At 53.1% G+C, this 16,721-nt stretch overlaps 1 protein-coding gene across 1 annotated transcript; it reads right to left on the bottom strand.

The window, feature by feature from the left end:
* On the bottom strand, positions 17–15,861 carry TFIP11 (tuftelin interacting protein 11). Its single transcript, XM_018061060.1, has 13 exons — positions 15,762–15,861; positions 13,946–14,163; positions 8,159–8,312; positions 7,733–7,889; positions 6,285–6,412; positions 5,787–5,939; positions 3,946–4,473; positions 3,725–3,831; positions 2,881–3,049; positions 2,324–2,567; positions 1,881–2,023; positions 1,426–1,591; positions 17–422 (listed from the first exon to the last, which is right to left on the bottom strand). Exons 2-13 carry the CDS (start codon positions 14,152–14,154, stop codon positions 67–69), a joined length of 2,514 nt encoding a protein of 837 aa, XP_017916549.1. The 5' UTR covers positions 14,155–14,163; positions 15,762–15,861; the 3' UTR covers positions 17–66.

Genomic DNA, 16,721 nt, shown 5'->3' with positions numbered 1-16,721 from the left:
GGGAGGACGTTGGCTCTGATGTAAGACGCCGTTTATTCCCCAGCGCGCCCCCAGCAGGTGCGCGGCCTACTTGGCCATGTCGATGAGGCTCTGCAGCGAGGTGGGCACCCAGGTCTTCTCGCCCTGCACGAACACCACGCCGCGGTCGATGTAGATGACGATGCGGCCGAAGGTGTACAGCTGCTTGCCCTCGTGCCGCTTCCCGATGACCGGCATGAAGACAATGTTGTGCTCCTCGGCCTTGGTCTCGATGAGGTCCTTGAAGTTCATGGGCACGGCGCTGGCGGCCACGCCAATGCCCCGCTGGGCCATGTGCTCAGCCTCGCGCCGCTCCTGCATGGCCTCGTACTGGAAGTCCTTCCTCCGCTCTGTGTGCGTGAGGTAGGCGATGTGCTCGCGTGCGCCGGGCTGCATGTAAGCACCTGCGGGGCAAGGCGGCGGGGTCAGGGCGGCGCCCGGCCCACCCACAGAGCCCAGGTGCCCTAGCGGGGTAGGGGTGGGCAGCTGGCTGTGGCCACGTTAGAATTTCTGGTTCACGCCTAATGACCAGAGGTTATAAAACACTCAACAACCCTGACAGTCACCAGCCTCTGTTCCCCACTTGCTAGGGCTTTCACCCCACACGTCCCCAAAGGCAGCTTTCAGAACCCTGAAACATAAGGCCAACGCTATTAGTAGATGTATCCGGGGCTGAAACACAGATGTTGAAGGGCCCCCAAATGCCCAGTGCTAACTGAGGGGTCCAGAGGGGAGACTGTTCCAGGGGCTCAGGGTGGCCGAGGAGGAGGTCTGGCCTATGAGAAGAGAGATGCCCACCAGTGTCCCCAGGAGGCCTGGGTAAGCAGAGGTCAGACACACGTTCACCTCACTAAACACAGTATACAGTCTGTGTCATCCTGTATTAGGCTAAGAAAGAACTGAATAGAAAGTACAGTCCCAGCTGCCACCCTGTGACCTTGTCTGTGAAAGAAGGGACTGGCTGAGGGGACCCCCTGACCCACCAGGCAGCAGGACCTCCCAAGAGCTGAGTATTATCCAGGGGTAGGTAGTAAGTGAACAGTCAGCTGCCTCCTCCTGACACCACCTATACTGAGCGTGGTCCACAAACACACACCCGGCGCCCTGCGTCCTTGCTGAGACCTGGAAGTGGGGCCTCGCTCCTGTTTTACAGGAGAGACGAAGGGTTAACTCCTAAGTGTTAGAGGGGCCACCCAGCTCCCGCCGGGCAGACGCACCGAGGAGCCGCCAGCACAGTGGTGACGAGGTGGACCCGGCTCATGTGAGCCTCGTTCAGGGACAGCGCTCCTCAGCCACAGCTGAGACGGGGGGCAGCTGCGGGCTAAGTAACTACGTGGTGGGGCTGAGACAGTCTGTGTCCTGGAGCCGCAGGTGTGAACTCTGACTCAGTGTGGGGCCCCCACTCACCGACATTGGAGGACACCGCCCTGTTCATGATGTCGAGAGCCTCGTTGAACTTGTCCTTGACGGACGGGTGCGCCAGCACTTGGTCTGAGAACATGGACTTCCAGCCCAGGTACCACTTGGTGATCTCCTCATAATTGGGGCTATTGCTCAGCCAGGAGCACAGCACCTGCCCAGAGGAGGCAGGTGAGACGCCAGGGTCTGTCCACCTGCTCGTCTGGGGCCCGGTCTGCAAGCTGGTGACACTTGCAGGGTTTCAGGGGCTGAACGGGGTCAGCTCAGCAGTGAAGCAGAAGCACGTAGCTTCTGCGCCTGGGCCTCCCCCACCATCCTCGGGCCCCACGTGGCAAGTGTTCAATAAAAGGTGCACACTGTGGTCCTGCCTGTGTAGTTCCTTCTTGTGTGGCCCCAGTCACCCCAGCGGTCCCCCCGCACCCCACGAGCTGACGCGGGCTCACCTGCAGCCACTTGGGGAAGAAGTGCTTTTCGAGAAGGCCCACCAGGCTGGAGACGGAGACCATCCCCTCCCAGTCGATGGCCCAGTAGAAGGCGTCCATGTGCTGCTGGTGGGGGTTGATGACCAGCTCCCCGAGGCACATCCCTGGAAGAGAGAGCCAGCCTCTCAGGTATAGTCACTGTGTCCGCCTTCGAGCTGCTGTTAAAGGTCGAGTTTAAGCTCTTGATGTGGCAATTCTTAAAAACCATTTCCTTCCCTAACCCAGAATTAGCTCCAAGTTTATAATCAGTGGGACAAAAGTTTGAGGACCCCTGTGGCTGCCCTGTCACCAGAGGCCCAAAGCAGAGCTCAGGAAGCAGGCAGAAAGGCCCGGGTACACCTGGGATCCGGGCACCTCTCGGGAGAAGTCCGCACTGGATGCGGCTGTGTTTCCCGGCTCCTTACCCAGCTTGGGTACAATGTTCTTGACCATGAAGGCCTCCCAGGAGCCGGGGGTAAAGACGTCTTTCCAGGGCTGGAGGATGAGCTTGGCTGAGGAGTCGCTGGGATGCCACTTCTGCAGGGCGCTGGCCAGCTTGCTGCGGATGGGGGAGTAGAGCGGCTCCAGGCGCGCCTGCATGAGCGGCAGCCACGGGTGGACCCACGAGTGGATGGGCACCGTGTCCGTCAGCGGGTTCCAGCTCTCCACCTGCAGGGGGAGCGCAAGGGGCCTGAGTTCACGCAGCCTGTGGGGCAGGCAGACGATGCCCTCCTGGCTGAGCAAGTGTGTGGGGGGCCACAGTCTCCATTACATTCCCCCAAGACAGGGTTATTCAACCACCAGTACACCTACACTATTTGTATTAAGTCTCGGAAACGGTACAGTTCTAAGTCACTGAAGAAACCAAGTAAATGAGTCCCTATAAAGGGGGCTTCGAGGAACGGCTCTGAGGCTGGAGCTGACGTGACAGCCACTGAAGACCACTGCGGCCCGACCCCCGGCCCCCAGCCCGCGGGCCCACCTCCTTCTGCAGCTTGGGGAAGATGAGCTGCTCCAGGATGTTGTCCAGCACCCACACGGGGATGAGGGGCGCCCAGCTGTCCAGGAAGTCCACCATCGGGTCGCAGTTCCTCGGCTGCCACTGCGCAACGATGCTCCGGACAAACGGCATCCAGACTTCCCAGATCAGCCTGCGGGCGGTGGGGGTGGGGGGCTGGTTACACGCCCAGATGGTCCCACTACCCCTGCCCCCACCTCTGGGGCAGGACTGCAGACACCCAACAGCAGGGCCCTCCCGTCAGGAAACCACTGGCCGGCCCACAGCTCCTGTGGCTCCCACTCGGCCTCGGGGTGTTTCCTGGGTGTTCCTGCCTCCCTGGTGGGGCGGCTGCAGGCACTTCCCCACCTGGGGCTCTACTGCAGAGCCGACCCCTCAGGTCCGGGCTTCAGCGTCAGCCTCCCGAGACCTGTACCTCCACCTGCACCCGTACGTGCGCACACAGGTGGCACCTTTGCCATTCATGCTCAGCCTGGCGGTATCTGTCCACTCCATTACCACCCACCTTGTCCCTTCCTGGAGACCGGCCCTGCCTCACTCCCAGGTGAGTCCGGCGAGGACAGGCAGATCCTCAGCGCACACAAGGAGAGGGTGGGCGGGTGGGCGAATCCACGTTCCCTGAGCGGCGCCCACAGGCCCCCCGGGACCCACACAGGCCGAGCCCTGCCGCCCGGCTGGGAGCGCTCCCCCATCACTCCCAGGAGCACTTAGATGGGCGAGTCTGTTTCCAGAGCAGCGCCTGCAGGTACCCAGGGGGCCGAGCCCCGCCGCCCGGCCGGGAGCGCTCCTCCGCCGCCCCCAGAAGCACCTGTGGAAGGCGTCCGCTGAGAGGTCCTGCCCGCCGTGTGACAGCAGCTGGTCGTTCTCCAGGAGGCTCTTCCACTGGGAGATGGTCTCGATGCCATACGTGCAGTCCTGAGGAGGAAGACACAGCGGCTGAGCGCAGCCGGCCGCCCCTCGCCCTCCGGACCGTCTGGAGCCCGGGCCGCCCAGGCGAGAGGCGGCGCGGCGGTCTCCCTGCCCGCTCACCTTGAGGGGGTCCCACTCCTTGAAGTAGTCCTTCATGAGCGGGTAGACGATGGCCACGGCCAGGTCCACGCGGTCGGACATCCGGTACTCCTCGTAGTACTTGTCCCGCAGCGTCTGGAAGACGCGGGCGCACTCGTCCAGCGTGAGCGGGTCACTGCAGCCGGGCTGCAGGCGCCGCTCGCACTCCTCCACGAGCGCCAGCACCTCGCTCAGGCTGGCGATGGCCCGCTGCTCCTGCTGCAGCGCGCCCGCCGCCTTCTCCAGCTCGTGCGTCAAGTTCACCACCACGTCCCGCTCGTACTGCAGCTGCCGGTCGTTGCGGATGATCTCCTGCTCCGTCAGCTCGATGAGCAGCTGCAGGTTGTGCTCCAGCTCGGGCAGGGCGAAGCCGGGCGCCCGGGCCTCCTTGCCCGGCAGCGGGGGCGGCTGCGCCTGCGGCGGGAGCCCGTCGTCCGGGACGCCGTGCTTGTGGCTGATCTGGCTGTAGCTGTAGTAGACCTTCTGCTCGCGGCCGGTCATGTCTATGACCTGGGGAGGGCGGAGGGGCCCGCGGGTGAGCGCGCGCCGCCGCCGCCTAGGACGCGCACCGGAGCCCGGGGAGGGCGCCACACTCGTGTGAGCCTGTGAGCACTGCTCAGCGGAGCTGGGGCCAGGGACGCGACCACCAGGGAAAACGGACAAGCCCTCCCCTGGGGCCTCTGGACAGACTAGACAGAAAACTGATGACATACACATGGGACTACATCGTTGAGATGAAGCTCTATTTTCATACAAGAGTAGAGGCTGTACTGATTAAAGCAGGCAATAAAACAACACACACAGTCAAAAATATCTTGGTAAAAAATGCACATTTCAACAAAAAGACCTGAAAAGATATACATCACAGGTGTGAAAACTGGTCATTTATGGGGAAAATAATGTTGATACTTCTGCCTCCATTTCGCAATTGTCTACAAAGTACTGCGTACTGCACCGCAGGAAGAGCTCTTCTTTTTTTTAATGTAAAAACATGACACACAAAACCCACAGAGACAGCCAAGGAAATGAGGTGATTTCAGTGTTGGGACGACTGACAATGAGAACAGGATGGTACTGAAATGAAGTACCGCCGTCACTTGAGCCAAGACTGCGACCCGGGACCACCTGAACTAGAACACCCAGGAAGCTGTCCCCTCTGCTCCAGCCCTCGGCCCACCCAGACCCGTGGCCGCAAAGGCTCCGGCTGCGACTTCCTGCCATGTCCCCAGATGACCTGCCACCTGACCTTGGAGAACCCACTGAACTCTCAGTTCTGTGACGCACAGTGACCTCCTGCAGCAGACACCTGTCACCTCTGTCCCCTGGGGCGGTGACGGGAAAGCCTCTCAGTCTGCACATGCCTGGGGCCGAAAGTCGGGTCACCTCGAGGCCACGTGGGGATGCCCCGAGCGCCCCTCCTGGTCAGAGGCTCCAACAGCCTCCAATGCCTCAACCTGGCAACTGCACTTCTAGGAATCGAGCCTTAAGAACTGTCCCCAGCACAGACAGGGCTTTATGCGCAAAGTGACCTGCCCCAGACGGACCCAGCCATGTTCAAGGTCTAGCAACAGAACACTAGGAACTGGAGCCTGAGCACCGTCATGCTGGGGGGCGGGGCGCGGGGGCGGCGATGATGAGGCTGAGTGCAGGGAACGGACAGAGGCTGCTACCCGGGATAAAAGCACATGCACACACCCTCCCGCCCCTGCACAGAAGACCCGCAGGAGCCTTACGAGCAGGTGCTCCGGTGACCGCCTCTGGTGTGTGGGGTAACTGCGTGTCTCCCAGACCCCCATCCAGGGTGGGCATCTATGGGCACCTACCTTGACCTGAGAAAGCTCCTTCTGGGGAGCGGTGAGCTTCTTACTAATCCTGCCCTTGGCTTTCAGCTCTTCCACGGTCTTGTAAGAATACTTGGGTTTCTTCTTGCTTCCACTGGGGTCTTTCCTCCACTGGCTCAGCTCCTTCTGAAATTCCTGAGTCAGAGGGACATGGTCCATCAGAAGATGAAAGGGCTGCTGAGACCTCCACACAGTTCCGTGCTGAGAATGGTGCTGTGATGCTGACCCCTCCGAGGAGGCTGCCTGACACCCACTCCCACCTACAAAGGCGAGACCCTGTCCCCACACCCCCATTTCTGACCACTGGTTACTTGTGTGCTGTGTTCCCTGTTGATGGCGGGACACCAGCCTCTGGCCCGTGCTGGTGCACAGCGTGAGCTCGACCCCGGAACCCCGGACGCTGGCTGAGCTAACGAACGAGCAGACAGACCAACCCCAACCGACAGGCGCACAGGCCAGCCGGGCCGCCTCCCAACCCACCTCCTCGGCCTCCTCTTCCGAGTCGACCACGGGGAAGTCCTGCAGAGACTGGGTGGTGCGCTCCGAGCCGTACGCCCCCACCGCACCTTTGCCCTTCCTCTGCTTGGCTTCGATTGGGTTAATGATGCCTGATGGATTTGAGAGAGACAGACTTGCTGTCATTGCCATCATGTGGGTGTGCCACGCGCGGAGACCCGCTCCCTGGTCCTCCCATGGGACAGCACACCGCCCAGAGAGGAGCCGCTCCTGCCCGCCCCACCTGGCCCTGCTGCCGATATCCCAGAGCAGTGTGCCAACAGGAGTGCACGCAGGCCCTGAGGGCTGCTTCCACTGAGGTCACTCACTCAGCAGACGGGAGTAGTTATAACCCACTCTGGCCTACGCTGTTTGCCTGGAAGCCAATCACTACGGGAAGGGTATGTTGATTCTGACTAAAGAGAGGGGGAGCCGCCATTTAAACACCATCTGTTTTCTTATTATATTATATATATACACACGCTTCCCTGGTGGCTCAGCTGGTAAAGAATCTGGCTGCAGTGCAGGAGACCAGGGTTCGATCCCTGGGTCGGGAAGATCCCCTGGAGAAGGGCATGGCAACCTACCCAAGGATGCTTGCCTGGAGAATTCCAGAGCAAAGGGGCCTGGTAGCTCCAGTCCATAGGGTCACAGAGTCAGACACGAATGAGTGACAATCACTCATCACTCATACTTATCACACTCGGATAATATTTCACATTGGTAGTTCCTATCTCTTACGCTTGCTTTGCTCTATACTAGTTTGCGCCTTGAAAATAAATGCATTTTTCTTGTAAAAAAGTTTACAAACAGGACTACAGCATTTCTGCGAAGAATTGCCCCCACCCCAAACTTCCCACCAGACCCTTTCCAGCTCGTACTGTTGAGCTCCCAAATTAGAACAGCCTTCACTCTCATTCCGGGCCACCTTTCCAACCTTCACTCAAGTCCATGGACGCTTCATGCAGCTAAGCTACCTATCCTGCCCCTTTATGAGCAGAGCCCAGGCACAGTAACATGAACAAGGAGAGTGGGCTGTGGTGTGGAGACAGCTTCCAGAATAAGGAAGCTGTGGGGGCTGACTGGGGCAGGAGTTGTCAGCTAACCCAATCCCTGCCAACCTCCTAAACTGTAGCTTATCTACAACCTAGGAGAAACTGTCTGATTTTTAAACACTGGCAACTGATCTGACTTTTTAGAAACACTGGGCAGGCCAGGAAGAAGCTTGTTTTCAGCCCATCAGGCTGTATGAAGCCTGACCCCTCCCCCATGCTAAAATACGGCATCTTATGTAACCTGAGTTTTTATAAAGCACGGAGCTTAGAGCACAATTGTCACATTCTGGCAGAAAAGCAACAAAGCAGAGCAAAGGCAGAGCGCGCCCCTCCCTGCCCCTGCCTGCCCCCCGAGCGCCCACGGGCGGGGCACCACACCTTGAGCGTTCTTCCCCAGGCCCCTTCCAGGCACGTAGCCCATTTTCTGAAGAAGCTTCTGTCCGATTCCTTTTGTGTGTCTTTCCCAGCTGCCGAAATCCATGAAAGACTTGGTTCCTCCTGCAAAACCTTTCTGGCTGGGCTTAAAATTGCCACCCTGAAAACAAAGAAGGAAAAACCTAAGCAAGCAAGCTCAGCTGATGCAACCATGGCTGGGCAGTCCCAGAGCTCTGTGAGAAGTACCCTATGAACCACAAGGACCCCAGGGACGTCTCCGGACAGCGCAAAGACTGCCCCGCACAGCCACCCCTGGGAAACCTGCTCCCACAGGGACAGGCCCACATGACCGGCCCCCAGCAGATGCCAGGGCCACAGCGACCTTCTGGGGATATTACGAAGGTCACAGCCCTTCAATTAAGATGCTACCGTTTTTAACTTCTTTGGTCCGAAATCCTTAGGAAATTCATCCTGCTTCACGGGTTTCTCTTCATCGTCGGAGTCCTCCAGCTCCGCCTCCTCTGCCGCCCCTTTCTTGAGCCCTGCGCTGATGAAGTTGACAGGGGCCGAGTAGTCGCGGGCCCTGTGGGCAAACACAAGGGGGTCTGTAAGAACTCTCTCAGGAGAGCTCCTTAGAGCAGACCTCATGGGATCCATTTTAAAAGAGCAGCGCTGACTCCTACCCTCAGTGCCCCAGACCCGGCTCCCCTGTAATCACATTCGACACTTTGACCTGATGTCTCAACTCTGTGACTTCAGACTTACCAATGACAGCATAGAGTTGACTAAAAATTCTAAGTATGATGTGACTGTCCACCTTTCCTTTTAGTTAATACATTAAAAAAACCCAAAAAGCAAAAACTATAACTTGAGGACTTTCCTGGTCGTCCAGTGGTTAAGAATCTGCCTGCCCACACAGGGGACAGAGGTTCAGTCTCTGGTCTGGGAAGATCCCACATGCCATGGGCAACTAAGCCCATGCAGCTTCTAGCCCACACTCCACAACTAAAGAAGCCCCCACGATGAGAAGCCCGTACATGGCAACTAGAGAGCAGCCCCATCTCAGCTAGAGAAAGCCCGCACAGCAAAGACCCAGTGTGGCCAAAAGTTAATTAACATTAAACAACAGTAACTTGGTAAATTCGATTAAGGCAGGAAAAGGTTTAAGAAATAAAGCCTGTTAATAGTACTAGTAAAATGGAGGAATACATTCAAACATCAGTAATCATAATAACTGATAACAATAAACATAAATAGGAAGCCGTCAAACAGAAGATGGCAAGAGTGAACACTGACATTTCAGGAATCAATGAACTAAAACGGACTGGAATGGGTGTATTTAATTCAGATGACCATTATATCTACTACTGTGGGCAAGAATCCTTAAAAGAAATGAGGTAGCCATCATAGTCAAAAAAAGAGTCTGAAATGCAGTACTTGGGTGCAACCTCTAAAATGACAGAATGATCTCTCTTCGTTTCCAAGGCAAACCATTCAATATCACAGTAATCCAAGTCTATGCCTCGACCAGTAATGCTGAAGAAGCTGAAGTTGAACAGTTCTATGATGACCTATAAGACCTTCTAGAACTAACACCAAAAAAAGATGCCCTTTTCATCACACGGGACTGGAATGTAAACGTAGGAAGACAAGAGACAGCCAGAGCAGCAGCCAAGTTTGGCCTTGGGGTACAAAATGACGCCGGGCAAAGGCTAACAGAGTTCTGCCAAGAGAATACACTGATCATAGCAAACATCCATTTTCAACAGCACAAGAGATGACTCTACACGTGGACCTCACCAAATGGTCAAAACCGAAATCAGATGGATTATACTCTTTGCAGCTGAAGATGGAGACGCTGTATACAGTTAGCAAAAACAAGACCAGGAGCTGACTGTGGCTCAGAACATGAACACATTACAAAATCCAGACTTAAACTGAAGACAGTAGGGAAAACCATTCAGTAAGACCTAAATCAAATCCCTTAATGATTATACAGTGGAAGTGACAAAGAGTCAAGGGATTAGATCTAAAAATCTAATCACCATAGATTAGATCTATGGATCACCATAGATCGAATTAGATCTATTAGATCTCCAATAGCCTCAAGAACTATGGATGGAGGTTCATAACGCTGAACAGGAGGCAGTGATCAAGACCATCCCCAAGAAAAACAAATGCAAAAAGGCTAAATGGTCGTCTGAGGAGGGCTTACAAATAGCTGAGAAGAGACGAGAAACAAAAGGCAAAGGAGAAAAGGAAAGATATACCCATCTGAATGCAGAGTTCCAAAAAATAGCAAGGAGAGATAAGAAAGCCTTCCTAAGTGAACAATGCAAAAGAAATAGAAGAAAACAACAGAATGGGAAAGACTAGAAATCTCTCCAAGAAAATCAGAGATATCAAGGGAAATTTTTGTGCAAAGATGGGCACAATAAAGGACAGAAATGGGATGGACCTACTGGAAGCAGAAGATATTAAGAAGAGGTAACAAGAATATACAGAACTATACAAAAAGGATCTTCATGACCCAGATAACCACGATGGTGTGATCACTCACCTAGAGCCAGACATCCTGGAATGCAAAACCAAGTGGGCCTTAGGAAGCATCAATACGAACAAAGTTAGTGGAGGTGATGGAATTCCAGGTGAGTTATTTCAAATGCTAAAAGATGATGCTGCTAAAGTGCTACACTCAATATGCCAACAAATTTGGAAAACTCAGCAGTGGCCAAGGGACTAGAAAAGGTCGGTTTCCATTCCAAATCCAAAGAAAGGCAATGCCAAAGAATGCTCAAACTACCGCACAATTGCTCTCATTTCACATGATATAGCAAAGAAATGCTCAAAATTCTCCAAGCCAGGCTTCAGCAATACGTGAACCGTGAACTTCCAGATGTTCAAGCTAGATGCAGAAAAGGCAGAGGAACCAGAGATCAAATTGCCGACATCCGCTGGATCATAGAAAAAGCAAGAGAGTTCCAGAAAAAAACATCTACTTCAGCATTATTGTTTACCCTAAATCCTTTGTTGTGGATCACAACAAACTCTGGAAAATTCGTAAGAGATAGGAAGACCAGACCACCCAACCTACTTCCTGAGAAATCTGTATGCAAGATAATAAGCAGCAGTTAGAACTGGACATGGAACAGTGGACTGGTTCCAAACTGGGAAAGGACTATGTCAAGGCTGTATATTGTCACCCCGCTTATTTAACTTATGTGCAGAACACATCATGCAAAATGCCAGGCTGGATGAAGCACAAGCTGGAATCAAGACTGCCGGGAGAAACATCAATAACCTCAGATATGCAGTTGACACCACCGTTATGGCAGAAAGTGAAGAGGAACTAAAGAGCCTCTTGATGAAGGTGAAAGAGGAAAGTGAAAAAGTTGGCTTAAAACTTTAGCTTCAAAGCTTAAAACGCAACAAGAATAATGGAAATAAAAACAAAAATAAACAAATGTAACCCAATTAATCTCAAAAGCTTTTGCACAGCAAAGGAAACCATAAACAAAATGAAAAGACAACTCACAAACTGGGAGAAAATATTTGCAAAAGATGCGACCAACAAGGGATTAACCTCTAAAGTCTACAAATAGCTCAGGCAGCTCAATATTCTTTTTAAAAAATCACAGAACGGGCAGAAGCCCTAAATAGACATTTTCCCAAAGACACACAGCTGGCCAAGAGGCAAATGAAAGGATGCCCGACACCACTAGTAAGAGAAACGGAAATAAAAACTTCAATAAGATATCACCTCACACCAATCAGAATGGCCATCACCAAAAAATCTACAAACAACAAATGCTAGAGAGGGCGTGGAGGAAAGGGGACCCAGTTGGTGGGAACATTAGTTGGTGCCGCCACTGGGGAGACAGTATGAGGTGCCTTAAAAGACTAACAGCAGAGCCACCGATTGATCCAGGAATATCACTCCTGGGCATATACCCGTGGAAACTGTAATTCAGAAAGATCTGTGCACCCCAGGACCTCCCAGATGGTCCCGTCGTTAAGAATCAGCCTTGTGATGCATGGGACGCAGGTTTGATCCCTAGCTGGGGAAACTTAAATCCCATAATATGCAGGGCAAGTCAGTCCTCACACCACAACTACAGAGCTCATGTGCGGCAACTAAGATCCAATGCAGCCAAATAAATAAATACTGAAAAAGATAACATGCATCCCAGTATCCACTGCAGCACTATTTACCACAGCCAGGACATGGAAGCAACCTAATGTCCATCAACAGATGGGTGGACAAAGATGTGGAACAATCATATACACGATGGAATATTACTTGGTCATTAAACACAATGAAATAATGCCACCTGCAGCAACATACATGGGCCGAGAGACTGCATTACGAAGTGAACTGCAACAGAGAAAGACAAACATAGGTGTTCAAAACGACACAAATGAACTTGTTTCCAAGGCAGAAACAGACTCACAGATCTCGAAATCGAACTTGTGGCTGCCAAAGGGAAAGTGTCGGGGGAGGGATAAATTAAAGAGCTCAGGGTTAACACACACACACCTATGAAACAGACAAGGACCTACCGTGCACCACAGAGAACTCGACTCAATACTGTGTAACAACCTATATAGGAAAGGTGTCTGAAAAACAGCGTCTCTCCACATATTTCTATGTATATACTTATAAACAGAAATGCACACGTATGACGGATTCACTTTGCTCTACACATGAAACTAACACAACATTTAAGTAAACAACACTATCCTCCCCGCCCCCCGCAAAAAATTTGTTTCGGACACTATTTCAAGCACAAAAATCAAATAAGAAAAGACACTTTCATAAATCCCTATCATAAATATAATACACTTAAGGGAGATTATATGAACGGAAAGTACATTAGCAATTTTATCAATCATTCTTAGAAAAGCTCGTGTTCATTATATGTACTTATGAAAACTAAAAGAGCTAAGAAATTAACTCTGTGAGATGGAAAGTACTGATTTTATCCGATCGCCTTAAGAACAGTACTCACAGTAAGTTCTTAATCACAGCTCCCCTTTGTATAAACTGGACCTGACAGCTCTGTATTGTGTGGTTAAAGAAGAGCGAAAAGAATCCATTGAAAAAGCCCGGGAATACTGCAACATAAGGTGATGCTTTCTAAAATGACTAACCTAGTAAATAAACATCCCTGTGGCAGTAAGATCCACAGAGGAATTTCGCCCTAAGAGATGCCATATGAGAGCCCAATGCCAGATCAGACCGACCCTGATTCTCACAGCTCAGCTGCGTGACTCGCCACTGTTTCCTAATCTGTGAAACTTACCCCATTTTACACCCGGTGCCTCTCTCAGCAGGTCAGTGAGACCAGGCCCGTGAGACCAGGACCCGCAGGTCCTGGCTGCTGTTACTATCTTACGATCATACACTCCTGCTCTGTGATCCACACTGTCCACTGGTAACATTTCTTGCCAGATGAAAAGAGGCTGAACGGATCTCTGCTCTTTCTCCCTGTCTCTTTTGTGAAAAATGTACAGTCTCAACGGGCTGGAGCATCCAGGCTTCAGGTGGGGACACAGTCTGCTCAAACACGCTGCAGCCCCCACACACGGCTTCACACCAAGGAGGCGGCTTTCAGCCTGAACCCCCAGCCCACAGCTGCCCTCCCGGCCCAGTCTCCACCACCTCTCCCCGGACCACCGCCCGGGTCTCATCACGCAGCCCCGCTTCCACTCTGGCTTCCCAGGGTCGTCTGCACACACACTCCCCCCGCCACGTCTCGCCCCCTCTGCACAGACCACAGTCCCCTCCTTTCCCTCTCCCCCGTCTCCCCACAAGACCACTTACACCCTCCTGGGCGCCCTGCTCCTCCCATCAAGGGGCTCTGCTCCCTCCTGCCCCTCACCACTCAATCTTCCCTGACCTCCCAGAACAAGTCAACACCCGGAAAAGTACTCCCCCTCTGGTCCTACGTCAGTTACAAACTTCCATTTGTGAGCCTGCCTTCGTCCTCCGGGGTCTGGGCTCCTGGAAGGGAAGGACTGGGGCTGCAGCACAAGGCTTTAGATACATGATCGCTCACTCATGATCGGTCAGTGAGAGAGCAGCGCTCTGTCTGAAGGAGGAACTGGGCTCCCTGGCTGAGGCCGCAGCTAAGGGGCTTGGGGAGGCCGGGAGAGAAGCGTACTTAGCAGGGTAGCTCCCCAACACCTGGGGAAAGCGGTCCGCGCCAGCCATACCGTTTGCCTCCAAAGCTGGGCCTCTCCTCATCCGAGTCTCGCTCTGCCCACACTCCGTAGGTGGCCTCTTCCTTGGTCTGCCAGTGGCGCTGCCGGTTGGGGTTGAATTCATTCTGGAGATCCCAGTCGGTGATCTCAAAGTTCTCCCGCTCGTCCTCGTCATCATCCATGTGGCCTTCGCCGTCCCGGTACAGGTGGGACAGCGACATGGCCCGTCACTGAAGGGAGGCAGGGAAAAGGCACAGTTTGTGACAAGTCCCAGGGCAGCAGCAGAAGGCTGCCCTCACAACTTCCTCCAAACTAAAATCCACTGAAGTCACTGTTACAATTCAATAAAGCAGACGCTAAAAACGTATTTTACAAAACAGGTACCGAAACAGAATAAAAAAGACCAGTCCCAACAGTCCATGTGGATAAAAACATATTTCCTTCTCAATGTTGTCAAACATCACCCACACACACATACACACAAACCATGTAAAAACAATTTAAGGATGTTACTCTACGGATGACTGCCTCACAAATGAGGCAAACATCTTCCTGGATATTATTTTTTTCTATTGCTGAGTGAAGAGTTTCATCTGGACTTATAACAGTTGAGCAAAGTGATTTCTTTTTTTTTTTTAGAAAACACTTATATATAACCCTCAGGTTTTCTTCCCCAGACAGGAACCTCTTTTGAGACACTAGAAGGCAGTAGTGATTATGAATACGACCTTAAAACAGCACACATCTGTGAACCGGAACGCAGCAATCCACTCAGGGTAGCTGGGTGATGAGATTCAGCTGTCTCTTAAGTGGATTAACTACAGTACCAACCTTAGAGAAGGCTTGTGCAGCAGAATCAATGAGATGGCTCTTTCAAAACACTTAGCTCACAGGAAGTGCTTGTTACTCTAGTCCCAGATTAGGTCTATTGCCCCTCCTATTACTGGATTAGCATGGAGCAAAGTGATTGTGAAAGCAGGTGCTGAAATCACACAGACGAGTTCAAATCCCCACTCTACCTGGTACTCAATGCATGAATATTAAACGCAGACCAAGTGCCAAGCATGGGGCACCGCAACGCAATACATTAGGTGCATGACAGCGCTGTGGCCTCCGTCTAGCAGCTGCCAAAAGCAGGCTCCAGGGACAGCCAACTCGCAACACTTCTAAGGCGAGTTCAAACTCTGGTCAGCTCTGTGGGAAAGTTTTCCCTACTTAACTCTACTCAACTCACTGGTGCAATGGGTGGGTCCTGCCGGTCCCAACGTCATCCAGGCACGAAAAAGGTGGGAAATACTCTCAGAGGAGGCGGCGTGTCCCAGATACATGGGAGTCGCCGATCACCGCCGCCTCCTCGGGCACAGGGCATGGTCAAACGCACGGAGCTGTCACGAGTTACAGAGCCCCCAGGAGGTGCTAAGTACGCCCTTGCTGGACGCCTCAGGCCGATAATCTAATATAGGCATCAAGGCACCTCTACGAGGGAGGAGGTACTGCTAGCGCCTTCGAACCTCAGACTTCAGTAAAACGAGGCTGAGAAATTAACTTCCCTAGGTTCCACGGCTGGTGAGGCTTGAAACCAGGTGAACTGCAGCCAGAGCTAGGCGTCTCGTTGCCGCGCCGTCCAGGCCCCGCGGTGGAGGTTCGGGGTCCAAGTCGGCGCGGAGACCCCGAGCGGCCCCGCCCCCGGCCAGCTGCGGCCGAGCTGTCTGCCAAAGGGAAGCGCGACCGGCGAGGCCGAGGCCCGCTTCCGCGAGCCAGAGCCCCCTCCCCTACTGGCACGGACACCCCCGCGTCCCCTGTCCGTCCACTCCCGGGCCCAGCTCACCTCTCCCCGGCTCAGCGGACCACACTCAGCGCCCCACTCGGTGCGAGAAACGCGCCACTAAGGCGCCGGAACGCGGATGCGGCGCACCAGAAATGACGTCACGTCAGCGGATATGACGCGCTCGTTGCCATGGCAGTAGTGGGACGCTGGGGCGGCTTTGGATTTAGAGCATTTGAGTTATTGACATGGTGAAGGTTTTCGCGGCCGAGAACGGCTAAGGGCTGTTTTTCTGTTGTTTCTTGTCGCGCTCACTTCGTGGTGACGCCCGCCTCTGACGACTGGTACGGACGTCGCCGAGCCATCCTGGCCGAGAGGATTCCTTTGTCAGCCTGAGATTCTAAATCTGCAAAATGGGGATATAAGACTAGCTCCTGGGACATTTGTGCATGAGACATTTGCGGTGGCGTGGGGACGGCACATGACATTCAAATAGGAATAATGAAGGTCAAGACTGTCTCCTGGATCTTCGAGTCTCTCAGTATAAGCACGGTCGTGGGCCCGGAGCGGTTGCCTTTTACAGGAGTTTGATTAAGTGAAGGATTAAATGGGCAAACTCCCAAGTATTCTGCCATGCAATCTTCTCATTCTCTTCCTTTCCAACAGGTTGGTAAATAAATCAGTTCACTGATCTAATAAAAATGTACCTAGTGCCTACATGTGCCAGGCTCCGGGAATCAAAGGAACTGACAAGCAGGGACACTCCTAGAGAAACCCTCCCCAGCTCTGGATTCCGCGTCAGCACACAGGCTCTAGAGTTCCAATCTCAGCTCCACCACTTAACAATTGTGAAACCAGGCAAGGCATTGATTACCTTTCTTGAAGCAAAATGGTTGTGATAAAATAGGTAAGCAATTAAAACTGTACCTGGTACATAACAGATGCTTAGGGAGTGTTAGCTGCTAATTTTGCCTTTTATTTTCTCTCACTCTATCAGTATGATGAAAAGACCTAAGCTCAGTT

Source organism: Capra hircus, chromosome 17, assembly GCF_001704415.2.
Source record: "Capra hircus breed San Clemente chromosome 17, ASM170441v1, whole genome shotgun sequence".
NCBI classification, from domain to species: domain Eukaryota; kingdom Metazoa; phylum Chordata; class Mammalia; order Artiodactyla; family Bovidae; genus Capra; species Capra hircus.
Note: the sequence above shows the minus strand (reverse complement) of the source record. Positions and strands in the feature narration are given on the sequence as shown.